The 27,589-nt window shown below is 40.8% G+C and overlaps 1 protein-coding gene across 3 annotated transcripts in view; it reads left to right on the forward strand.

Annotated features, from left to right (window-relative positions):
* Positions 1–726: 726 nt before the first annotated feature.
* Positions 727–27,589, forward strand: part of LOC122549546 (parathyroid hormone/parathyroid hormone-related peptide receptor) — a 108,491-nt gene continuing 81,628 nt past the window's right edge. For all 3 annotated transcript variants that reach the window (XM_043689395.2, XM_043689396.2, XM_087985853.1), the window contains exon 1: positions 727–860. In XM_043689395.2, coding sequence (XP_043545330.1) covers positions 786–860 — 75 coding nt within the window. In that variant the 5' untranslated portion in view covers positions 727–785. The remainder of the gene's footprint in view (positions 861–27,589) is intronic.

Here is a 27,589-nt window from a genome sequence, read left to right on the forward strand (position 1 = left end):
GGTGTGCAAGAGAACTGAGAAAGACGATTGGAGAGCTGTCGGGAATGTTGAAACTAAATATACATGCGTGTGAATGTGTGTGTGTGTGTGTGTGTGTTATATTTGAAACTATTTCAAACAAAGTTGAAAGGACCTTTCTTTAAATAGAACTCTCAGTTGACAGGACTTTTAAATTGCTGGCCAATTCAGAAAAAAAAAGTGAACTGCTCTAAACTCACGAGAACGTGAAAGTGACAGAAAGTGGATGTTGAAACTGACATGAAACTGAACGCGGTGATATTCACACACTGATGTTTTCTTCCTCGACAAAATCCTGGAACCGTGAGGAGGAAACTGCAGAAAGGCGCCTGATGTGACAACACAGTAACCGCCAGCCCAGGGTTTTAATTCCTTTCTTGTCATTGGGGAAGATCCAAGGGAGAGCAGACTGGGGGATGGTATTAATGAGCGACTTCAATTCTATCATATGGATGTGATTTTTTTTTTCTCTGTTGTTGCTCTGTAACCAGAATTCACAGAAACTCAGAAATCAGCTCAGCACACTCCGCTCCCTCCACAACTGAGGGACGAAAAAGTTAGCGAGCGTTTCAATTGGACTTTGGTTTTGTTGGGGGTGGGTGGTGTAGTGTGTGTGTGTGGGGGGGTGGGCTTTGGGGGACGTGTTGGGACGGACTCGAGGATTCGATGCTGCCGCCGGTGAGGGGAGAGAGGAGAGAGTTTCAAACAAGCAATTTGAAAAGTGGATGAAGAGGAAGGAGGTGGGCTGACATCACCCAGTGTCAGACATGGGAGCCGCCACTGTCTCCAGCAGCCTTGGAGTGCTCCTATACTGCTCGGTTCTCAGCTGTGTCTATGCTCTGGTGAGTGTGTTCTTTGCCTGTTTGACTGATGTATCCCGATTAGTTGACCGGGTTATTCCTGCTCGGACGGACACACCACATATTTCATATTTACACCTTTTGGTGTTGTATTAGGTCTCTGTGTTATGGGTTATTTCTGTAGGATGGATCAATTCTTTGAATGTGTCCTGGGAGTGAGAGACAAACTTACAGGTTGGTCGTTCTCATTTCCTAAATCATATACTACATATTTCCCATATTTGAGCGTGATCTATATAGATGGGCATATACCATAGGCGTCACTGGCAGCAGTGTTTATATTTATGCAGATTTATGCGCAAACTCTTTTTATCCTTGTTTCAGTATAAGCTCATACAATACATACGTACAATGCTAACATCGGTATATGCTATAAAAGTTAAAAGCTTTGCTCCACTCCATATAACATATGGAGAGACCACCTCTCTCTCTCACTCCATACATACACTTTCCTTTGTGTTGTCTGTGTTTACAAACACACATATGTGGTGTGTCAGCATAAGCTATATACAATATAGCAATCAGCTACATGATTTCACTGGCAACACATTTGCTCGTTGGACCTAAGCATAACTATAACTCCAGCCCTATAACCACACTGACACTGAGCTAATGAGACTGAACTCTGCTCCATATGAGTGTTTTTGCACATATGGATCTGTCTGACCTTCCCATCCATACACCCCTCTGAGATCTCTGTCCTCCTCAAATTCTGGTCTCCTGCAGATCCCCACTTTCCATTATTCTATTATTATTATGCTTTCAGCTGGCAATGTCCTAGTTTTTAAAATTCTGCTCTGAATACCCTCTGGGCTTTCTATTTCTTTCTTGTTTTATCCTTAAAGCCCACCTCTTCATTGAAGCATTTTGGTCACCTTATTTCTTTATGTGGTTTGACTTTAACTTTGGTCGAATAGAACTCATTTAATGTGCCTTGGAACATTTTGACTATATCGAGCTTCATAAAGAAGAGCTTTACAAATGTTAAATAGATGTTGTGTCTTTGTGTATATGAGTATCTGACTCTGTGCATGTTATATATTGTCAATGAATATTTTTCCGGCAGTAGAGTTTGCATTGGAAACCCTTACTTTTCCTGATAAATATTAATGTCATTCTAGATCCCAGCGTGCCTCTATATTTACCGATGATATGGAAGTTTGGAGGATTCTAAACATTGAAGAGGACAATGTAGAATTTTAAAAGGACATAGATAAGTTGGTGGCATGGGAGGATAAAGGGGAGATGAAGTTCAATACAGAGAATTGTGAGTTGATGCATTTTGATAGAAAGAGCATGGAAAGGTAACAATGAATAAGGGTTACAATTCTACCAGGGGTGCACCAGCAGATGGACCTGGGTGGAGATCATTGAAGATGATAGGACAGGTGAAGAAAGTGTTTTAACTTTTTTAAAAGGAACACTGAGTACAAGAGCAATGAGCTAGTATATGACACTTGTTAGACCTCAGCTGGAGCATTATGTATAGTTCTGGACACCACGTTATAGGAAAGGTGTGAATACATTGGAGAGAGAGAGAGCAGAAGAATGGTTCCAGGGATGGGAAACTTCAGGATAGAATGCAAAAGGTTGGGAATGTTCTCCTTGAAGGTAAGAAGACTAAAATGAGATTCTGATCGAAATTTTCAAAACCATGAGGGGTTTGGATCGAGTAAATGTTCCAGCTCATAAAAGAACCAAGAATGAGAGGGCACAGAGTTGAAGTGATTTGGAAAAGAGACAACTGCAATGTAAGAAAAATGTTTTTGTCACAGCAAGTGATTCATGTCTAGAAACACTGCTGAAAGTGTAATGGAGGTAAGTTCATTGAAGAGGGCATGGGGTGATAATTAGAAGAGAAAATAAATTCTCCAAGATATGTGGAAAAGGCAGGAGAATGGTGTTAAGTGATAATGTCTGGAGAGCTGGTGCAAACACAATGGGCTGAATGGCCTCCTGTGCTGTAATGCATCTGTCATTCTGTGATGTGTGAATATATTTCATTGTGCGTGACAGAATGTGAGTCTGTGTGAGTGTGTGTTTCTCAATGAATCTGCCTGTGTGAACAAAAACATTTTATTCCTTTGCCGGTCACCTTTAATTTACACATTCTGGTTACTGACCTCTGGCCAGTTCAAACTGTTTTACAAAAAAGTGAAACATTGTCATCATTTTAACAATGAATTGAGCTTCTCTGATTTAATTCTTTAAGGGCTCAACAGGATAGATGCAGGAGACATGGCTCGGGTCTAGGACAAGGGGACAGAGTCTTATTATATGTTGCAGGCCATGAGATCTGAGGTGAGAAAGAATTTCTTTAGTCAGACGTGGTTCTTTAGTATTCTGTGCCCTCGGATGACTGTAGAAATTCAGTTGTTGGATATGTTTAAGCCTGACATTGATAGATTTCTACAGATTAAAAACACCAAGGGATATTATGATAATGCAGAAAAAGTTGGTCAGTGAGACCTCATTGAATGATAGATAGGCTCAACTGCTTAAATGGACCAACTCCTAATCCTATTTCTTATGTTCACAGAATTACAGAATTTTTACAGTGTATATGGCCCATCATGCCTTATATGCTTTCTGTTTACCTGTTTTTGCCATTTCCTTCCTTCCTGCCCATCTGCACACACTGATTGTGGGTTCTACAGGCACCCCCTGCCCCACTCCATCCAGTAATTAACCTGCATGGCCAATCTCCATTTGAGAGTGCAGACTCAATCTGTTGACCATAAGGGGTGGTTGAGGTGGGGTAGGGTTGGTGGGGGTTAATTCTGTCCTTGTGCATAAAAGCACACCTTTCCCCTAGCTGTAAAGCAGCAAGGAAATCTGATTGTTTTGTTCACTTGCACTTTTAATCCAGATGCTCTGAGGATGATTACAGTTGAGATCAGTTGTGGATGTAATTTTTCCTCAGCAATAAGTGAACTCATAAAAACCTTTATATAGCACGTCTTATGACTTGAGGACACCCAAGCTGCCTCAGACTCATGAAAATACATTTGAAATGTAACAGCAACCAATTTGTGTACAGATAGGTCCCACCAACAGCAATGAAATATTAAAAAACACACAAATAAGCTATTTTCATGGTAATGATGGATATATGTTAGTAATGACAAAAGGATTTTTTTTCCTTTTAATAGTTTCATGGAATATTTTAAGCTCGATCAAGACAGTAGATGATACAATAATGTATCATGTGAAAGTCAGAGCCTCCAACACTACAGTAATCCCTCAGCGCAGTGTGGAATGTGGTACTTGCATCCACAGGCTGTTGAATCAGTGGTGGGAGAGCTACCAACTAAAGTGTCAGCTCTCACAAAATATATAACCTTTGGCAAGCAAGTTATTGAGATTGTCAGTGTTGTAGGAGAGAATGAGGATTGATTTTGACAAATAAATGATAAAGAATAATGCAAACAGTGAGAGGGCAGAGGGAGGCCGTTTTTATGAGCAATATTATTAGAAACCTAATTTTGTGCTTAAGGTTAAAGAAGGAAAATAAAAATTAAATCAATACCTTAACCTTGAAACTCAAGAGGGCAAGTTAGAAACTGTTAAAAAAAGATAAGCCACAGAGTCTTGGATAAATTAGCAGCATTGAAGAAGGCCATTCAGTCCCACTTGTCACTTAATCTCTGTTAACCTCAGCCTTTCCAATCTTACCTAGTAAGTAAACCACTGACACACTCACACCCTAACCGCTTCTCATCCCTGCAAATATTCTGCTAAATCTCCTCTCAGGGGCTTTCCCAGCTTTCCAAAATTATCATGACCAGAACTCAACACAATACATTAGCTGGTATTGCCTTCAAGCTTTTTTAAATTTATTCACAGGAAGCAGGCATCACTGTTTAGGCCATCATTTATTGCCCATCCCTAATTGCTCAGAAGGCAGTTGACAGTCAACCACATTACTATGGGTCTGGAGTCACATGTAGGCCAGACCAGAGAATGTTGACAGCTCCTTCCCTAAAAGACACGAGTGAACCAGATGGCTTTGTCCCAACAATCAATTCATGATCATTATTAGACTCTTAGATGCAGAATTTTATTGAATTCAAATTCCACCATCCACCATGGCAGGATTTGAAGCCAGGTCCCCTGAACATTGCCTGGTTCTCTAAATTAATAATCCACCAATAATGCTACTACGCTGTTGCCTTCCCATGTGCCCATTCAATTTCATTTTGAAATCATTGGTGAGTTCCATTTCTATTACATTATTGGCAGTGCAGTCCAGATCATTATCACCCACTGCATAAAAACTGTTCTTATTCACATTCTTCCTGTATCACTTGCCCAAAACATTTAATTGATTTCCCCTACCTTTGTACTATCAGCTAATAAATTAAAACAATTTTCCTTGTCTCTCTTATCAAAGCCTTTCATAATCTTGTGCACAAGTCTCCCCTCAGTCTCTTTTGGTCTATAGAGAACAACCATAGCCTTTCCAAGCTAACCTTGTATGTCAACCATTGACACCTCCATGCCTTAACCCACTATCATCGCTGGAACTATTCTGCTAAGTTTCCTGCTAAAGGGCAGCATGGTGGCTCAGTGGTTAGCACTGCTGCCTCACAGCGCCATGGACCCAGGTTCGATTCCAGCTTTGGGATGTCTGTGTGGAGTTTGCACATTCTCCCCATGTCTGCGTGGGTTTCCTCCCACAGTCCAAAGATGTGCAGGTTAGGTGAATTGGTCATGTTAAATTGCTCATAGAGTTAGGTGCATTAGTTAGGAATGGATCTGGGTGGGTTACTCTTCGGAGGGTTGGTGTGGACTAGTTGGGCCGCAGGGCCTGTTTCCACACTATAGGGAACCTAATCTAAATTTTCTCTCAGGGATTTTCATACCTTTCCAAAATGATAGTGACCAGAACTTGAGATAATACCTTATCTGGTGTCTAACCAGAGACTATAAAGGGCATTTAACGGGCATTGGATAGGCATATGGAGGATAGTGGGCTAGTGTAGGTTAGGTGGGCTTGGATCGGCGCAACATCGAGGGCCAAAGGGCCTGTACTGCGTTGTATTTTTCTATGTTCTATTTTCCATATAATGTCTCTGCTTTTGTACTCAATGTCTCTATTTATAAAGTCCAAAATTTCTTATGCTTTCTTAACTACTCTCTCTGTCCCCTTTAAAGATTGATGCTTTGGCATCCCAGGTCCCACTGTTTGTTTACACTCTTTAGATCTCTATCATTATGTTTATACTGCCTCTCCCTATTCCTTCTGGCAAAATGCATCACCTCAGGCTTTGCTCCATTAAGTTCCATCCGTCACTTGTCTACCCATTCTGCCAGCTGTACTCTGTCCTGTTACATGAAATTCATTATTGTTGTCAGTGTTTGGCACTAGCCAAATTGGGTATCATGGCTAACTTTTCAAATTTTATTTTACATTTCAAGATTCAAATCACTTACATATTACAACAATATCAACGGTCCCAGCATTAATATTTGAGGAGTACCACTGTCCACCACCCATCAGTCCAATAAACCCTTATCTACGAGAACTCATGATTCACGCTTGAAGTTCAAGTCCCTCATCACACTAATTTACAAAAGGAATTTGCTAAACCCATGATAAAATATATGCTGACTTTTCTTTGGATTTGGATTCGCAGATGCCAACAACCTTTTAAGCACATTTCTGGGCTAATACTTTTGTGAGGTATTGAGGGATTGCTGAATCTTCAGTGGTGCTAACTGTCGAATGTTTGTCGTCTCAGGTGGAAGTAAGAGCTCCCGTGGCACTGTTGAAAAATGAACAGTGAGACAGAGAAAAACACCAGCGAATGTCGAAATAAAATTGGGATTCCTGGAAATACTAAGCAGCAATGGTAGCTTCTGCGGAGAGTGAAAAACTGAGTTAGCATTTTAGGTTGATGACCTGTCTCTAATTCTGACAAAAAGGTCATTGACCTGAAATATCAACCTCTGTTTCGGTCTTCACAGATGCAGCCAAAACTACTGAGTATTTCCAGTGTTTTGTTTTTGTTTTAGAGCAGCAAAATCCTTGCCAAAATTCCAAAACAGCTCACACCACACATATGCAGCAACATCACCCAGGAATTTATTTTTCTGTTAGAATTCACTGAGTTGGAGTCTTTTTGGAACAGTGTCATTTACACCTTTGTTACTTGACTAGGCCAACAATTTCTTTGTCGGACTCTGTCCCCTCTAAACTGAAACTCACTCACATTGCTCACATCCCAGAGTAGTACAAAATAAAACATGCCCACCTCCAGCCCACACAGTGCAAGTTTCTGGGATGGATGCTTGACGTGAGCCTGTCATGCCACTGGCTAAAGCAGTGGTGAGGTGAAGTGTTTATGTTGTCATTAATTGGCCACTTAAGGCACTCCACTTGCCCACTGTGGGCTGGTTGACAACTCCTCTCACACTGCTGCTAAAATTGAGGCAGAAGCAGGTGGGCAGGTGGACAAAATGCCCATATGGCATTTTATGAGCCACCAACCAAATTTCAAACTTGTTGCCAGATTGTGTAGAATCTAGCCTTGTTTTTAATATCTTTATATATATGTGTGTTTGCGTGTGTGTGTGTACATTGTGTGCATTTATGTGTATGTGGTGTGTCTGTTCTGTGTGTACGTATATACATATGACTACATTTGTACAGATATAAAGTGAGAACAGGATTGTCTGGAATGCTACTATTGTAGCCTCACTCTCTGTGTTGAAGCAAATGGGAGTATTTGAATGAGATGCTGCAAGGGTAGTGGAACCCACAGGAGCAAACAGCCAGCAGCTAAAGGAGGAGAGCCAGTATGAAAAATGACCGGTTGAGAACAGTGAGAGAAAGCAAGGTGCTTATGGCTGGGAGGGGAGATAATGGTGAGAATACACCTTCAGTGCAAGAGACAGCACCTTCAGGAGTGAGAGGGAACCAAAATAGAAGAAGAAAAATATGAAACAAATCACCAATGACTGGCAGAGAAATGTAAAGTGTTTACAAGATGTTTAAAGTGCCATGGCATTTGTCTGGTGATGACTGCGGTGTGTCGGCGGCTTTGGTCTCTGGTTCAGATTTCCCTCTGCTGGTTTAATTACTCAGAAAAATGGCCCATTGTAATTTTTGCTCGATTCAACCCTGTTATATTTTTAGAACCCAAAGTTAGTCGTCCTTTGAAGCCTGGTGCAGTGGGATTTTAGTTCTGTAACTCCAGATGTCCTGTGGAATTCACATGCCTTTTAACTCTCCACTGACAGTTCAAGTGGTTTGTTAGGAGCAAGGGGCTGTTTGATCCGACGGGATGTTCTTTCAGAAGTTCTCTCAGCACTGTATTTGCAAAGGCTGGGAGCCATGCAAGCACCATGAACACCCAGCTCTTTTTACCAGCTTGGAGGTCCCTCGCATTGCTAGCTGTTAATGCTTTAGGTACCTTCTCCCATTCCCCTTGATGGTGGCTAAGCCTTCAGTCTTCTCAATCCTAAACTCTGGATTTCCCTCCCTAAACCGCTCCACCTCATTCCTTTCCTTTGAGATTCTCCTTAAAACTTACCTGTTTGAACAAGCTTTTGGTCACCTACTTTAATATTTTCCTCAGTTTTTGTCCTGATTATGTCTTACTAGAGGAAATGTGCTATATAAATGCATGTTGTTGTTAAGGTGAACTCAGCAGAAGCGAGATCATATCATAATAGGGATAGGATTAATGTGTATGGGTAGAGGTGAAAGCAGGAAGTTGGCAGTAGGTAATGACGCCCATTTGAAGAGCTGGTGCATAGGTTTGATGGGCTGAGTGACCTCCTTCTGCATCATAACCTGTCTGTGATTCTATGTCTGAAAGCATGAAGTCGTAAGTGTCAGTATTCCAATGACATGCAGGGGAATAAAACATGTTCACAACTCAAATGAATAGTTACATATGTGGTTCATCTAACCATTTGCTTTGAATTAAGGGGAATCCTGTGAGGGAAACACAAGCAAAGTGTAACACATCAGTTTGATGGCAAAGGGTGACCTTGTTGTGAAGTACAAATGGGAATAATTGTTCTAAAAAGTTGCTTCTGAACTATTCATACCTGAAGTCTTTTTGGTATGAGTTATTGGAGCAAGTTCCTGACCATTGGTACACTTTTATCTTAAATAGTTTGGAACCAGTGTTAATCCATATAGCTCATAAGTTATAGTACTGATCCAGCTTATTTACATAAATTGATCCCCAACTTAGGTTCAGACATGAGCTGGGGATCAAAGCAATTTTCAGTTCCCAACCATGAGTAAAAGCGACTGGAAGATTTCATGTGAGTGGAATGGAACAGTTTTGAAGGTAAGTGTCACAAAAGCGACAAAACACTGAAAACCTTTGTAAAGCTTCAAAGGGAATCTCAACCCATTAGCATCCATTTCTAAGAACAAAACATCTGCTGGCAGATGCCACAAAGGCATCCAATTACCAATCTCTGCCCACTTTGCAGATGGTATGAGAGGGAAAAACAGAAAGTGAGAGAATGATTCACAGAGGTGGAAAGGAAATTTCATTACAATAGTAACTAATGAAATCTCATTAAAACAGCCCAATCACTAGTAGTAAAGTCTTACAGTAGGGTTGCTTTCTCAACAGAGAGAGACAGTTGGTATTGGCTTAACCTGAGGGTCACCATGCCTCAGGCAAGGGGCAGGAAGAGCCCTTTATGGTAACATTAGCTAGTGTAGGAACTGAACATACATTGTTGGTATCTGCTGAGTTCAGTTAACAACAACATGCATTTATATAGCACATTTCTCTAGTAAAACATTTCACGGCATTCCATAATCAGGACAAAAACTGAGGAAAATATTACACCAGCTGTCTAGCTAACTGACCCCCAATAACTAATAGCAATATTTGTGAGACTTATTCCTTTCAGAGATTGCAGTAATACAATAACCTATGTATAGTCTAACTAGAATTATAGGTTAATAGCCTGATCTGTAATGAATGATGTTTCCACAAACTGAATAGTGGCAGTTTAGGAAAAAGGTGAGGTGCATCGAGTTGGGTTTCATGGTGGAATAGTTGCTGAAGTTTGGCATGCAGGTGCAGCAGGCAGTGAGGAAAGCTACGGGTATGCTGGCCTTCATAGTGAGAGGATTTGAGTACAAGCATAAAAATGTCTTTCTGCAGTTACGCAGGGCCATGGTGAGACCACACCTTGAGTATTGTGTGCAGTTTTTGTCTCCTAGTCTGAGGAAGGTCATTCTCGCTATTGAGGGAGTCCAGCAAAGGTTCACCAGACTGATTCCCGGGATGGCAGGACTGACATATGGAGAAAGACTGGATCGACTGGGCTTGCATTCGCTGGAATTCAGACAAATGAGGAGAGAATCTCATAAAATCCTGATAGAACAGGATGGGCTAGATGTGGGAAGAAAGTCCTGGTGCTGGGCAAGTCCAGAACTAGGTGTCACAGTGTAGGAATAAGGGGTAAGCCATTCAAGACAGAGTTGAGGAAGAATTTCTTCACTCAGAGTTGTGAAAGCTGTTGGGGCCAGGTTGTTCGATATATTCAAGAGGGAGCCGGACATGGCCCTTGTGGCTAAAGGGATCAAGGGGTATGGGGAGAAAGTGGGTGGGGGAACTCAAATTATATGATCATCCATGATCTTAGTGAATGGTGGTGCAGGCTCAAATGGCCTCCTCTTGCACCTATTTTCTATGTCTCTATGTTTCATATTCCAAAACACGGTAGCCATTTGATATTTTGATATTGAAATTACTGTCAGAATCCCCAAATACTTTCAACAGGCCTCAAGTTTCTGCCTTGGACTCTGGCTTGGACACAGGTTGTGCATACAAGAAGCAGTTGGTGGTGGGAAATTTCAATCAGATATGATCTAAACATGGAATTAAAATGTCAAAACCAGTCGACGTAGCAAAACCTGACAGAACCAAGAGAGTTTTGTAAAAGTTGTTCATGAGATCTAGGTGTTGTGGGGTCAGCCATCATTTATTACCCATCTCTAATTAGCCTTTTGAGAATTTGGTGGTATGCTCCTTTTGAACCTCTGCAGTGTAGATGTAATATGGTGTATATATCTTTACAATACTGCTTAGATGGGACCACATTTCTCATAAAGCCCTTAATGTAGCTCATTGCCAAAATTTCTGAACCACTCTCTGGGCTCAGACGCAATAAAATATTTTTCATAGAAGTTACAGCACAGGAAGAGACCTTTTAACCCTTGGTGCTTCCTCATGATTCAACCTCCTGGTCCATATGAATTAGGAGCAGAAGGAGGCTATTTGGCCCCTTGACCCTGCTGTGTTATTCAATAAGATCATGACTGATCTGCTCATGTATTGAATTCCACATTCCCATTTACCACTGATAATCTCTGATTCTCTTGTGCCTAAACACAATCCATTGATTTCTGTTTTAAAAGCATTCAATCACCCTGTCTCGGAGTTCCAAAGTCATGTAACCCTCTGAGACTAAAAACAATTCGCCTCATCTCTGATCTGAAAGGGTGACTCCTAGTTTAAAAGGTCTGGATTTAGCCAGAAGAGGGAACATTGTTTTTAAAGCCGGCTTATCAAGACTATTCAGGGTTTTAATACTCCAATCAAATTGTCCCTCATTTTTATAAATTCCAGTGAAACCAAGCCAAACAAAACAAACAGAGTCCGCTAACCTTTCTTCATAAGTCAACCTGTTCATTCCAGGTATCAGTCTACTTAACCTCTGCGGAACCACCTTCAATGAATTTACATTCTTCCTTAGATAAGGAAACCAAAACTAAGCACAGCATTGAAAAATGTTCAATTCCTGTCATAATAAAAGTTAGAATTCTTAACCATTTGTTGCACACGGGTCCTAATACCTTGGAGCTGAAAATGTGTTGCTGGAAAAGCACAGCTGGTCAGGCTGCATCCAAGGAGCAGGAGAATCAACATTTCAGGCATGAGCCCTTCTTCAGGAATGAGGAAAGTCTTTCCACATTCCTGAAGAAGGGCTCATGCCTGAAACGTTGATTCTCCTGCTCCTTGAATGCTGCCTGACCTGCTGCGCTTTTCCAGCAACACATTTTCAGCTCTGATCTCCAGTATCTGCAGTCCTCGCTTTCTCCTACTAATACCTTGGACTCATGCACCAGTACACATGCACTGATCCCTCTGCACATCAGAATTCAGTTGCCATTCCCATTCCCTTTTGAGATAATTCTCCAGTTTTTTATTCCTGCTGCCAAAGTGATCAATGTCACATTTTCCCATAATATACCCCATTTGTTAGAGTTTTGCCCACTATTTATATTGGTTTGCAACCTCTGATGTCCTTACACAAAAGAACATTGATATCAACCTTAAGTTTACAGCAGAAGGTTCTACGGTGATCTAAATAGGAAGAGAGTAAAGAAAGAGAATGTTGGTCCTCTAGTGAATAAGGACGAAGAAATGTTATTTGTAAATTTAGAATTTTGTTCCCCTCATCTAAGTCATTTACACCAATTACAAAACCTTAAGCCGAATCCCCAGCACAGACCCTACTTGTAAACTCCATCCAATCGAAAAAGACCAGTTTATGCATAGTCCCTGTTTTCTGTTTCTTGATGAAGAGCGTATGCCTGAAACATCAACTCTTCTGCTCCTCGCATACTACCTGACCTGCTGTGCTTTCTGAGCACCATTCGTTAAGCCTCTGTTTTCTGCCAGCCACCTGGTATATCACTCCCTTTACCATGTGCTTCAATTTTGCACAATAACTTTTATGTGGAGCTTTGTCAAATGCCTGTGAGTAATACAAGTAGAGTACATTAATGGACTGTCCCTTATCTGTCAAACAACTCCAATAAATTGATTAAGCATAATTTCCCTGTCATAAACCATGCTGACTTATCCCAATTACCTTGAATTTTAATAAATACCCAGATATAGCCTCTTTAATGATCAATTCTATCATTACCCCATGATAGAAGTCAAAGTAACTGGTCTATAATTTCTTATTTGCTGCTTCCCTCCCTTTTAAATCAAAGGGTTATATTTGCCATTTTCCAGTCTGAAGGAACATTGCCAGAATCGAGCAAATTATAGAAATTAATACTAATACATTTGCTTCATTAGCACCTTGTTTATTGCTCGAAGCTGATGTCCATGAGGACCCAGGGATCCAGGAACTTGTTAGCCTCCAGCTCCATCAGTTTTCTCAATATGACCGGTTGTTAATTTCACCAAGTGAAATTCATTCTTTATTTGACCTAATTTATAACTATTACAGGAATTTTCTTTGTATCCTCTGTACTGAAGATAGAAGCAAAATATTTTTTCATGTCACCTGCCATCTGTGAATTATCTACTTTTAATTCCCCATTCTCATTCTCGAGAGGACCAACATTTACTTTATTTATTCATTTCCTGTTTAGACACCGTTAGAAATATCTATTATCAATTTTTACATTTCTAGCTAGCTTCCTCTCTTACACTAATTCCTTCCTTCTGATTAACCTCTCAGTCATTCTCTGCCATTCTTTACAATAATTGTTATTTCTCTTTTTAAAATATTTATCCCATTACATTTGTTCTAGTTTATGCTTCAATAGTTACTTGTGATGAAGGATCCCTCAGTCCAAAAGGTTCACTGCAAAAACTTTTCATCTACTTTTGCCTTAGTCATCTGTAAATATAACCACCAATGATGAGCATTGGTGAAACTGCATTTAGAGTATTGTGTACAGTACTGGGCACTATTCTTATTGAAGGATGCATTGGAAACGGTTCAGAGAAGGTCAACCAGACTAATACTTGGAAACAATTCTGAGAAGGTTTATTAGACTTAATACTTGGAATGAGTGGATTACCTTATGAGGAAAGTTTAGATAGGTTGTGCCTGTATCCTCTGGAGTTTAGAAGATGACTTTGTGGAAACACATGAGAGGACTTGACTGGGTGGATTTGAAATGATATTTCTTCATGTAGGAGAATCCAGAACTAAGAGTCATAGTTTAAACATAAGTGGTCATCAAGTTAAGAAAAAGATTAGATTTTTTTTCTCTAGAAAGTTGTGAGACTTGGAATTCCCCTTTTCAAAAAGCAGTGGATCCATATTTTTTATCATATATAAACATTTTTAAAAGAGAGGTGGTTATATTCATGATCACCAAGGGATGCACAATTATCAGGATATGTAAGAATGTAGAGTAGAGGTTGAAATCAGATTGAAGGATAGAGTAAGCTTGAAGGACTAGTGAAGTGACCTACTCTTGTTAATTGTTTGTATGTTGTATGTATGTTTGAGGTTAAGGACATTAGATGAGAAAATAAGAATACAGAGCTTCTTGAGGGTAGTTATACTGAAGAGTTTGCACTAGTGGGGAAGGTGAGGATGTTGAATGACTAGAACAGAAGGATTAGATTTTTATTCACTCGTGGGATATGGGGGTCACTGGCTGGGCCAGTATACCCTTGAGAAGGTAGTGGTGAGCTCCCTTCTTGAACCTTCTTGAACAGTCCATGTGCTGTAGGTTGACCCACAATGCCATAAGGGAGGTATATCCAGGATTTTGAACAAGCAAAAAGTGAGGGAATGGCGATATATTTCAAAGTCATGATTGTGAGCGGTTTGGAGGGAAACTTGCAGGTGATGGTGTTTCCAGGTATCTGTTGCCCTTGTCCTTCTCTATGCAAGTGATCAATGTTTGAAGGTGATGTAGAAAAACCTTTGGTGAATTTCTGCAGTGCATCTATAAGTAGTACACACTGCAGTTACTGAGTGCTGTTAGTGAAGGGAGTGGACGTTTGTGGACATGGTGCCAAACAAGTAGCCTATTTTGTCCTGGATGGTGTCAAGCTTCTTGATTGTTGTTGGGGCTGCTCTCATTCAGGCAAGTGAGGAGTATTGACTCATGTCTTGCGCTTTTGTAGATTGTGGACAGACTTTGGGAGTCACTGCAGCATTTCTAACCTCTGACCTGCACTTGTGGCCACTGAATTCACATGGCTCGCTCAGTTCTGTTTCTGGTCAATGGTAACCCTTAGGATGTCAATAATGTGGATTCAGTGATGGTAATGCCACTGAATGTCAAAGAACATTGATTAGATTGTTGCTTATTGTACATGGTCATTGCCTGGCATTTCTTTGGTGAGAATATTATTTGCAGTTCCAACCTGGATATTGTCCATGTCTTGCTGCATTTGGGCATGGATTGCTTCTGTAACTGGAGTCATGAATGGTGATGAACATTGTGCAATCATTGGCAAATAATCCCACTTTGATCTTATGATGGGGAAAAGGTCATTGATGAAGCAGCTGAATATGGTTAGGCCGAGCATCCTGAGGAACCCTTGTATAGATGCCATGGCAATAAGATGGCTGACCTTTAACAACTACAGTTATCTTCCCATGTATCAGTTATGACTCCAAACAGTGGACAGTTTACGTCCTGATTCTCATGGACTCCAGCATTGGTAGGGCTCCTTAATGGCACACTCAGTCAAATGCAGCCTTGATGTCTAGGGCAGTCCACTCTCACCTCATCTCATCAGCAATTGTGACTTACCACTACAGGGAACCAATGTAGGTCAGCGATGGATGACTGAGACTTGCTGGCAGTTAGGATATGGGAAATGGATACTTGATGACGTCAAGTTTATGGAGAGTGTTAATGGGGAGACCAAACAGGACATCGTTAGAATAGCTGTACTGTAAGATAACAAAAGTATTTCCTTTCCCTCTTCCATTAACAAATCGTAACTTGATGATTCCCAATTTTCAGTCTCTCTCTCTCACCCTCTCATTCCTAAACCTCTCTGTGCCATTCTCCATCCTTCCAGTCTCTACTTCCTCATATCTTCACCCCATCTCTAGTTTCAGAACCATCAGTTTACTGCCTCTCTTTCCTACATATATCTGAGGCTCAATTCAATTACGTACTCATTCTATCCACCTTGAGCTTCAGGCCACCGGCCATTGTCTCTGCTCATTCTCTTACATACAATCTAACACCTTTCCGCCCTTTCCAGCTTCTTCCTTTCTTTCCCTTCCTCAGAATTCCTGTTGTTTCTGCATCAGCTGGTTTCATTTCTGGTCTCTCCTAATTGTAGATTGTTACTTTTTGGTGGGCATATGATGTAAGTATTGGGTGATATCAGAAACATGATTTAGGTATTGAGTGATGTTGGAGACATGATTGAGTTATTGGGTGATATCAGGGACATGATGTAGGCATTATGTGATATTGGTGGCATGATGCATGTATTGGGTGATATTGGGCATATGATGGAGGTAATGGGTGATATTCAGGACATGATGTAGGTATTCTGTGATATCGGGGATATGATGGTGGTATTGAGTGATATTGGAGATATGATGAAGGAATTGAGTGGTATGGGGACACGTTGGAGGTATTGAGTGATACTGGGGACATGATTGAGTTATTGGATGATATCAGAGACATGACGGAGGTATTGGGTGATATTGGAGATATGGTGGAGGAATTGGGTGGTATTGGGGGCATGATGTAGGTATTGGGTGATATTGGGGATATGATAGAGATATTGAGTGATGTTAATGACATGATATTCTGTGATATCAGGAATACAATGGAGATATTGGGTGATATTGGGAACATGAAGTAGGTATTGGGTGATATTGGGCATATATTGGAGGTATTGGATGATATTGGGGATATGATGGAGATATTGGGTGACATTAGGGACATGATGTAAGCATGGAGTGATATCGGGAACATGATTGAGTTATTGGGTGATATCAGGGACATGATGTAAGTATTGGGTGATATCAGGGACATGATGTAAGTATTGGGTGATATCAGGGACATGATGGAGGTATTGGGTGATGTTGGGGACATGCTGTATGTATTGGGTGATATTGGCCATTTGCAGGTTTTTTTGTGGTGGTATCTAGTGATGCCAGAGTGTGAGGCATTCCTGATGAAGGGCTTTTGTGCAAAACATCGATTTTCCTGCTCCTCAGATGCTGCCTGACCTACTGTGCTTTTTCAGCACCACACTCTCAACTCTAATGTCCAGCATCTGCAGTCTTCACTGTCACTTGTGAGGCATAATGGCCTAGGTTTACTATTCTCTCAAAAAAAGACATTTTCAAGGAGGTGTATAAAAGGAGAAAGAGATGCAAAGTATTTGCAGAGGGGATGACAAGTAACTGTCAATTATCACAAGTGAAGAAGTAAGCGAAAGCCACTATCAATAGTCAAGGTAAAGGTTGCAGAGATTGGCTGGAAGAAGACTGTGGGCAGATTGAAAAGAGAAGGCCAACATTTGAAGTGTAATGTGATTGGGACTTGAGGAATTGGTGTAGATCAGGGGAGGGTGCTGATTGGCCTTATTGGACACAGTAGGTCCCTTGTGTCTATCTGCTACACTTGCTCCTCAGGCTCTGTTTACCAGCAGTAGCAATAGAAATATTTATAGAGACGAGGTTGTATTTATTGGAAGACATTCAAAAAGTATTTCTGTGCTGTGAAGATTTACCTATGTGAAATGTTTGGCCTCTGCACACACTATGGGAGGATCTATTATGTTGTTCTGAATAATATTTTCACATAGGGTTAATATAATCCATGGTACTTTTAATATAGATTTGGGTGATGTGGGGTGAGGAATTGAAATGACTAGCTGGTATTATTGCTAGAATATTAATCCAGAGGCTCAGATAATATTCTAGGGATCTGGGTTTAATTCCACTGCAGACAGTGCAATTTTAATTCAATAAAAATCAAGAATTAAGAATCTAATGATGATCATCAAACTACTGCTGATTGTTGGAAAACCCATCTGGTTCACAAGTGTCCTGTAGGGAAGGAAATGTGCTGTCCTTAACTGGTCTGGTTTATGCGTGTCTCTAGACCCACAACAAGGTTGACTCTTAACTGCTCACTCAGCAATTGGGGGTGGGCAATAAATACTGGCCTAGCCTAAGACTTTAAGATCCGATGAATGAATTTAAGAAATACCCTCTCTTCAATGGGAGCTGTAATAATGTGGAAATCAGAGTCACAACTTTTTCACATATCACTTTCACCCAAACAAAAATTATTGCACAACAGCGCACAAATTATTGAAATTTGTAGGATGGTTATCAGAATGGTTAATGAAGCATATAGCCCCGGAGCCTTGTCAATAGGGCATGGAATACAACAGAAAGAAGGTAATAATAAATTCATGTAAAACACAGATTCCGCCTCAAGTTGATTATTGGGATGTACTTGATACTCCTTCAATGCTGATTTGAAATGGGAACTTACAAAATCCAACTAATGGCTTTCTGGCCTTCCATCCATTTGTCTCCAACCTGTACAAAATTCTATGGGAGCTGGTGTGGAGGGGTCAGATCACAACTAAGGTGCTTTTATTATAGATTGGGGTAATGTGGGATTAGATGTGGCAATGGCTTAGTGGTATTACTGCTAGAATACTAATCCAGTGACTCAGATAATATGGGGGAAATTGAGGCCCTTTAGTGATACATTAATAACCAGTAGAGGGTGTCATCTACCACTGCCACTATTTTATCTGCAACTTTAACTGTGTGTTTTTTTTGTCAGGCAAGGGTGAGGTCTGCTTTGTAGGTTCCCAGTACCTGTTGGAGACAATTGATAGGCCACACTTTCCCCTATGCTTACAGACTACCAATCCCCTTATTTGGACTTGTCAGCCTAACCCTTCAAACATTTACTGCCACTTACTCTATCCATGATCTCCTTAGAATCATAGACTTCTTATGGTGCAGAAGGAGGTATTTTGGCCAATTGTGTCTCCAAATGAACATCATGACTTAGTGCCATTCTCCTTTCTTCTCTCCATACATTTGTACAATCGGCCTAAATTTTCCCAGGCACTGGACAATGTATGCTTTGGTGAGAATCAACATTGGTGATATTGAGATTCCCAATCTTGAGAGAAAAGAAAATTTCAACCAATTGTTGAATGATGAGATGAGATTCTCTCCAGTGATCTGTCTGAATCCATTAGCACATGTCAGTATTATATCACCTTGCTTTGTTAATGTGCAGTTTCTCATTTTCCCATTCATTTGGGAGAAACTGGATGGTGACAATTCTAGATGTGAAAGTCAGAGCAGTGTACAGGCAACTCCAGCTCACTGATTGGTCCTTTAGACCTCCATCATGGACACCAGGCATCAAAATCTCAGGGTACATTCATGGACAGTGACTGTGTGACCCACCATTTGTCAGGATTCCAGTTCCCTGTCGACAAAGTGTGTTGCCAATTTTCCTCTATCCAACATGTCTGAGGAAATTGGTAGGGACAGTGCAAGGCACCTGCGGACTCCAACACTTGACTGAGTGTATGGCTGGACTTCAAAGATGATACAGGTGCTAGGAATCCTTGGAGTTCATCCAGTGACTGACACTTCCACTCTCTTGCAGTGAGTGGGAGAATAAGATAATAGAGGTGTCATCTGGGCATGATGCATGGGTAATCAGTGTTTGGCAAGACAATGTGAGATTATGGAGAGAAATCCTCAAACAAAAACTCAACAGAAACTTAAATGAAATTAACAATTAACCCCAAATTCTGGCAAAATTCAGCCCATTGTTTCTATTTGAATAATGCCCTCTTGAATTCCTCAAGGTGAACCTATCTCTACCACGTTTTGAAGCAGTGCTTTCATATCGGAACCATTTATTGTGTGAAAAGATTTTCTGCCAAAACACACTTGTTTCTTTTGTAAAGCAATTTATTGATCCTCTTATGAATGGTAATACCTACTGTATCCAGACCCTTCATGAGTTTTAACATTTCTATCAGATCTCCTCTCAGCCTTCTTTTCTACAAGGAAGACAGATTCATCCTCTCCACTCTATCCTCATCGCTGAAATTTCTCACCCCTTGAATCAGTCTTTTAAATCTCTTCTGCACTCTCCCACTGTGTTCAGATTCTTCCTATCCTGCAGTGCACAGAAATGTGCATAATACTCTACCTGAAATCTCATAAGTGTCTTATCTAAGTTTGCAGGATGGTATAGGGTTTATTTGCTGCTGTCTTCACTTGTCCTGCCACTTTCAATAATCTGTGTATGTATATAGTAAGTTCTCTTCGCTCTAGCACACCCTTTAGAATTGTACCCTTTAATTTATCTATTCATGTTCTTCATACCAAACTACATAATCTCATACTTCTTTGCTTTAAACTTCATTTGCCAACTATCTGCCCACTCCAACAACTTGTCCACGCACTTTTGTACCAACCTTTTTGTTCTGTGGGTAGTCCCAGCAGTGGCCGCTGCTCCCAGATGGTGTTGCTGAGATCATGGAATATCAGGCCATCTAATATTGGCTTTATATTGTCAGCAAACGTTGATGCATTGTCCTCAATCTACTCATCTAACATACATTGTAAACAGATGAAGCCCAAGTTCTGATCTTTACTGGATCTCACTAGTTACAGGCTGATTTATTACTAGCTTCCTTTCTGTCCATTAATCAATTCGTACTACTATATTACCTCCAATTCCAGGAGTTTTACTTTTGCGTGATTAATTCTTGTGTGGAGCCTTTTTGAATATTTTTTGAAATTCAAATACATTACATTCACTGGTTTTCCTTAATATGTCTTGTGAGTTACAAGGTCAAAGAACTCTAACAAATTGGACACAATTTCCCTTTCTCTCAAATCATTGTATTTACTCTGTTTGATCATATTATAACTCCTTTAAGTGTCATGTCATTGCTTATAATGGATTTTAGCATTTTGCCAACTGATGTTAGGTTATCCAGGTCAAGTTTTCCTGCTTTGTTAACTCTTCCTACTTTTTGAAATAACAGGTACATCTGGTGAATTAAGACAGTTGGGATTTTTGAACAAATTCACAGTTGCAGACAGTTTTGTTTTCTTTATTCCTTAAGGTGATTGGTTGTCACTGACAAGGTCAGCAATTGTGGACAATCTCTATTGGGTAAAAACAATGACTGCAGATGCTGGAAACCAGAGTCTAGATTAGAATGGTGCTGGAAAAGCACAGCAGTTCAGGCAGCATCCGAGGAGCAGTAAAATTGAAGTTTCGGGCAAAAGCCCTTCATCAGGAATACAGGCATGATGAAAGGCTTTTGCCCGAAATGTTGATTTTACTGCTCCTCGGATGCTGCCTGAACTGCTGTGCTTTTCTAGTACCATTCTAATCTAGACAATCTCTATTGCCCTTGTATTAATGGTTTGCTGGCCCATTTCAGAGCCTAGTTAAAAGTGAATCATATTGCTGAGACTCTGGAGTTACAGGTAGATCAGACAAGCTAAGATTGGCAGATTTCTTTCCCTATGATTAATGTCTGTTCCAGTGACACAGTATTATCTCAGTATTGCTCTCTGTCAGACCTTGGCGTCAAACTCTGGAGACTGGAATCACTAAAGAGGGACAAGTGCTTATGGGAACACCAGGTACAATCCAAAGGCCATTTGACCTGTGATAGTAGCCATTTGACCTGTGATAGTAACTATCTTTTCCACTTTGTCCTCTGATCATTAATAACTATTCTCTTTTTAACTTTTGAAGTTCAAGTGCTGCTGTAGGCCAGTCTAGGAGGTCATTGTTCTCCTGTGTAAAGCAGGATTCTCAGATTATCTCAGGAATGCTTATCAAACACGTCACTAAAGACATACAGTGATAATGGGAAATACAAATTCTGGACTTATGACTGGGATTCTGATTGACAATCTTCTGAATAGTCTGTGAGGCTGGGGTTGACAACTCTGGATCTATCTCCGGAGGTTTCATTGTATAACCACCAGTCTACAACCAACACACTCACCTGCTCCTGCCATTGGCCATCCGGCATGTCCATCTTTAAAGCACATCACCTTCCACTGCCCATTGGAAAGCCAACAGATTCTTGTTATCCACTTGGATGATGCTTGACTGTCAATCAACTGTTATTCTCCAGTTCCAATAGATTTAGAATGAATAAACAGAAAGAGTTCAAAGGTGATAAAGTACATTTCTTTGTATGCTGCATTGTTTATTACTGAGGAAGCACAGTCACAACTGCTGTCTGTTTAAGTAGGCATTAAACTGAGGCACCACTTACCCTCTTGGATAGATGTAAATGGTCTCATGATATTTTTCAAGGGAGGCATGGGAACTCAGCTGAATGTCTTAGCTAATGTTTATCCTTCAAGCAACATTACTAAAGCTGGTGATTCATTTCATTGTTGGTTGTGGGATCTTGCTGTGCACAGTTTATGTTTTGTACTCCCCTGTATTACAACAGTGTTACTTCATTGGTTGTAAAGCACTTTGGGCATTCCGAGATCCTAAAAGGTGCCATATAAATGCACTCTGCACTATCCAGACAATTTAATTTTTAATTCCTAGTGACTCCAGGACATCCCTGGTGAACCGGCAGTTGAGCATTACCAATTTTCTCCAGGTTAGAATCAGTGCAGTATCAGTTTCAGATTTAACCCTTACTTCTTTTGGCATTTCCCTATAAAGCAGTTTAACTCAACAAACATCCAGTATTCAATAAAATTTGTGCCTGAGCCTTCAAACAGACGCTGTATTTATTTATCTGAACTCCTTGCTTTGGCTCACACCCTTTTCCTTTCAATTGATGAGGAGGCCTAGTTTGGCACTTAGTCAACTGTACAAAGTGTGTGCATTATATTACACAACACAGCCAAGACAGAGAAATGCTGTTCTGTACGTTCTTCTGAGAGTTGACCGAAGTACAATTTCATGTACCCAGAGTTCCATTACTCCAGCAGAGACAACATCATCTGGTGCAAAGAGGGAGGCTGTAAATATGCTACTAACAAGTTCTACTGAAAGTGTTGCCAGAATATTCCATCGTTATTACTTTTCTAATCCCAATTTTCAGTGGCTCAAAATATATTTCGATTGCTTGATTCCACTCACATTTTCTTTTAACCCTACTCAACATATGTTCCAGGCAGTTCTAATGCCAACCCCATATAGTACCAGCCTAGGCTCATTTGCTAGCACTCTTACCTTTGAATCAAAAAGGTTCAAGCTTCACTCCTGACACTTCATTAAAGCTACCAGTCTGTGCCTTACTGAGGGAGTGCTGCTTTGTCTATCGCGCTGTCTCTCAGATCAATCTTTAAACTCAGGCCCTGTCTACAGCTGAGATGAATGTGAAGGATTCCACAGCACTATTTAAAGAAAAACAGGGAATTCCCTTAGGCTGTGGCTAACATTCATCCCTTAATCAACATTCTGATGTAATAATATCCTGTTACTTACCTCAATGCTGCCGTGGGACTGTATTCTGTCCATATTAGCTGCTAAACCTCCGTCATCAAAATAGCAATTAAAAATGAAAGATTAGTTTGTTGTAAAACATTAGGCGCATTCTTGATTTCAATCAGCAAACTCCTACAAACATTAAAAAAAAGTTAACTTTTTCGTGAATGATCCTGATTGAGGATATATTTTAGCCAGGATTCCAGGGATGACTTCTTTGTTGCTGCTCAGAATAAGTGCTTTGGTATCTTTTACATCTACCTGAGGAGGGAAGAGTGGGTTCAGGCTCATCTGTCAGGAGAATAGGGAGAAAATTTGGGTGATGATGTGTAGGGGGAAGGGTTGATTTAAAACTAAATAGTCCTTGTGCTGATATTATTCTGGGGTTTGTTAATGGGAACGGAGTGAGGTTAATTCCCGACACACAGACAGAACTGTCCAATTCTTCCCTTCGATGAGCTTCACCACACAGATAATTACAACAAGGTTTTCAGTCAGGAACTGTGGACGCAGAAGACCCAACTCCATTGTATCCCTTGGTTACCTGCGGCTAACAGGAAATGGACAACATCGCTGAAAAGCCAGAATCCTGAGTCAGTTGAGGTGGGACATTGCTTCCAAGAAACATTCTCAACATTTGCTTAGTTTGTTGGGAATCCTTCATTTTGTAGCCTCAACCTCTTGGCAAGGTTTCTTTCTCAACCAAGTCGGGTCAGTGCAATAGGATAGTGGTTATAATTCTAGAGTCCTGGACTAATAATTCAAATAATGCCTCAGATAATAAAGTAGTCCATGCCAGCACACAGAAACTCCTAGATAATACATACATATTTGCACTGATAAATGAGAAAATATGTCAGTGAAAGGAATAGTCAATTATCATCTTGAATAAGAAACAATCAAACCATCTCCCTCAGACATTCAATTGGATTACCATCACCAAATCCACCATCATCAATATCCTGGAGTGACCAGAAACTTAACTGGACCAGTCACATAAATAATTTAGCAACGCCAAAGGCTGAGAATTCTATGGCAAGGGGTTCACCCATTGACTTCTAGTTCCTTTCCATTACCTCTAAGTCACAAGACAGAAATACTCTCCATTTGCCTGAATGCATACAGCTCCATCAGCACACAAGAAGATCAACATCAAACGGTCTATTTGTTTAATACCTCCTCCACTACCCTTAAGACTCACTTCAACCACCATAGGCACACTAAGCTATAGCTTTACCTAGAGGATATATACAGAAACCTTCCAAAGATTATTTGGCAACACTTTCCAAACCTATGGCCTCCACAATTTTGAAGATACCATACAGCAAATATTGGGAAGTACCATAAGGTTTTCACAACAGAGAATTAGGTGGTTCAAGAAAAAGGCTCACTTTATCACATCAACTATGAAGGGATGATAAAAGTCACCATAGTTCCAGAGAACTGTGTTCTCTCATCTCATGATGCTAATCAGAAGCCCAAAGTACCATTGACATTATTAACTTTTAACAGGGTTGGAGGATTTGAGCTGTAGGGAGAGGCTGAACAGGCTGGGGCTGTTTTCCCTGGAGTGTCGGAGGCTGACGGGTGACCTTATGGAGGTTTACAAAATTATGAGGGGCATGGATAGGATAAATAGACAAAGTCTTTTCCCTGGGGTGGGGGAGTCCAGAACTAGAGGGCATAGGTTTAGGGTGAAAGGGGAAAGATGTAAAAGAGACCTAAGGGGCAACTTTCTCACACAGAGGGTGGTACGTGTATGGAATGAGATGCCAGAGGAAGTGGTGAAGGCTGGTACAACTGCAACATTTAAGAGGCATTTGGATGGGTATATGAATAGGAAGGGTTTGAAGGGATGTGGGCCGGGTGCTGGCAGGTGGGACTAGCTTGGGTTGGGGTATCTGGTCGGCATGGATGGGTTGGACTGAAGGGGCTGTTTCCTTGCTAAAACATCTCTATGACTTTATGACTCTATAACTCCAAGATGTGTTTTTCAAAATCATTTGCCAGAGCTGAAAAATGACTGCAGGTGTGAATTCAATCACTGTTTGAGAAAGACCCATACAGTCTTACAAAAGCAAATCTTAGTAGGACTTATACACTTAATAGTAAGGTTCTAGGGAGTGTTGCTGAACAAAGAGACCTTGGAGTGCAAGGCTCCTTGAAAGTGGAGTCACAGGTAGATAGGATAGTGAAGAAGGCGTTTGGTATGCTTTCCTTTATTGGTCAGAGTATTAAGTACAGGAGTTGGGAGGTCATGTTGTGGCTGTACAGGACATCGGTTAGGCCACTGTTGGAATATTGCGTGCAATTCTGGTCTACTTCCTATTGGACAGATGTTGTGAAACCTGAAAGGGTTCAGTAAAGATTTACAAGGATGTTGCCAGGGTTGGAGGATCTGAGCTATAGAGAGAGGCTGAACAGGCTGGGGCTGTTTTCCCTGGAGCGCGGAGGCTGGAACCTTATAGAGATTTACAAAATCATGAGGGGCATGGATAGGATAAATAGACAAAGTCTTTTCCCTGGGGTGGGAGAGCCCAGAACTAGAGGGCATAGAGGGGAAAGATATAAAAGAGACCTACGGGGCAACGTTTTCACACAGAGGGTGGTACATGTATGGAATGAGCTGCCAGACGAAGTGGTGGAGGCTGGTACAATTGCAACATTTAAAAGGCATTTGGATGGATATATGAAATAGGAAGGGTTTGGAGGGATATGGGCCGGGTGCTGGCAGGTGGGACTAGATTGGGTTGGGATATCTGGTTGGCGTGGACGAGTTGGACTGAAGGATCTGTTTCCGTGCTGTACGTCTCTATGACTTTATGTGAAGGTTCAGATAAATCTCAGAGATAGAAACACAACAGGATGACATGACAAGGGGCTAATGATTTCACCGCCTCAGCAGAAAGACAAATCTTGCAGAATTCTTCTGTTTTGCCCTTACAGGAATATATGAAGAAAGGGTCAAAAACCATCTTCAGCCCTGGTCTGTGTGTGTTACTGGCCTGATGTCCTAATGAATTGATTAGTGTGTTATGATGGAAGCAGCTCTAAGAGCTGCCATTAAACACTGCTTTACTGCAGATAAAAGAAGGGGAAAATTCTTCTTCTTACTTGCTGCCAGTCAGCCACTGTTGAGAAGATTCATTCCTAAAGAATTTCAATCAATCTTCAAAGCCAGGACACTCAAGATCTCAGATTTGCTAATATTACTGCTACCAATAGCAACCACTGTAGCAACTGTCACGGTTGCCTGTCTGCTCTTCATGAATAATTTGACAACTGACTTTTTTTTAACTTTTATCTTTTTTGACTCACTCTTTATTTAAACTTTGTGTACATTATTATTTCTTCTCACCCTTAGTAATTTCTAAACCCATTGTTCTTAGTAATTTAAGAAAGCAGAGTTAGATTAGTTCCCTTTAAAATATTTTTCTTTGAGAGTGGGTGCAGGGCACCTGTAGGGAAGGGATCCTGTTAAAATTCATCTTGTTGCAACCAACCAAGGGGCGGATGAATAGCCAAAGGAGACTGGTTCATCCGTCTGCACCCAGGACTTTAATTGTTTTGTGGTTTTTGATCTAGAACAGTGACAAATTGAGGAACTTTTCTTGTGTTATATTTGAGGGCTACTATGTCTCAGGCAAGTTGTATAACAAAACTTCATAAGAAACCCGACAAAGCATTAATAGCCTTAGGAAAGGAACCTGGTGTCCTTCCCTGCCCTCAACCCAGCCTCACACCAATGGGGGAGGTTTCATTTTGCAGCAGGAGTGACTTCCCTAGACATTTTAATTTGAGTTACACATCAGTTAGTAAAAAAGCAATAACTCTGATACGAGTCCAGATGTGATTTCTTTCTGAGAGTAGATTCTAGCCAGATTATAGTTTCTCAGAAGAACATTTCTTAGATACAGTGCAATTGGTTTCCTTGACACAGTGAAGACGAGAGGGGACCTGATAGAGGCAAGTTTGAAATATTGCCTGATGCTGCGACAATGGAGTTCAGATGAGGGCTGAGAACCTGAAGAACTGGATGTTGGAAATCGGAAACAAGAACAGGAATTGCTGGAGAAACTCAGCAGATCAGGCAGCCTCTATGAAGAGAAAGCAGAGTTAGTGTTTTGGGTCCAGTCACCCTTCTTCAGAACTGACATTAGCTAGGAAAAAGTGATATATGTGCGTAAGACTGGGGATGGGGAAGGGGAGGGTGGAGTTAAAGGAATAAGTGATTAGTGGAGATAGAACCCAGAGAGAAAGACATTTAGGCAGGCAAAGGGATGGACAATGATAAGCCAGGAAGAAAGAAAAACTGATAATGAGGACCATAATTAGGTGAAAGGGTGTGCTGAAAGCAGCTCATGTGATGACAGGGTATGGTGTTTGAGGGAAGGTAAAAGTTATGGAGGAAGGTGTACAGGTTCTAAAATGATTAATCTTGATATTGGGTCCTGAAGACTATAAAGTACCCAATATCAAGATTATACACCAA

This window comes from Chiloscyllium plagiosum, unplaced genomic scaffold (genome assembly GCF_037043375.1).
Source record: "Chiloscyllium plagiosum isolate Xiang-an unplaced genomic scaffold, Cpla_swu_hap1 HiC_scaffold_4, whole genome shotgun sequence".
NCBI classification, from domain to species: Eukaryota; Metazoa; Chordata; class Chondrichthyes; order Orectolobiformes; family Hemiscylliidae; genus Chiloscyllium; species Chiloscyllium plagiosum.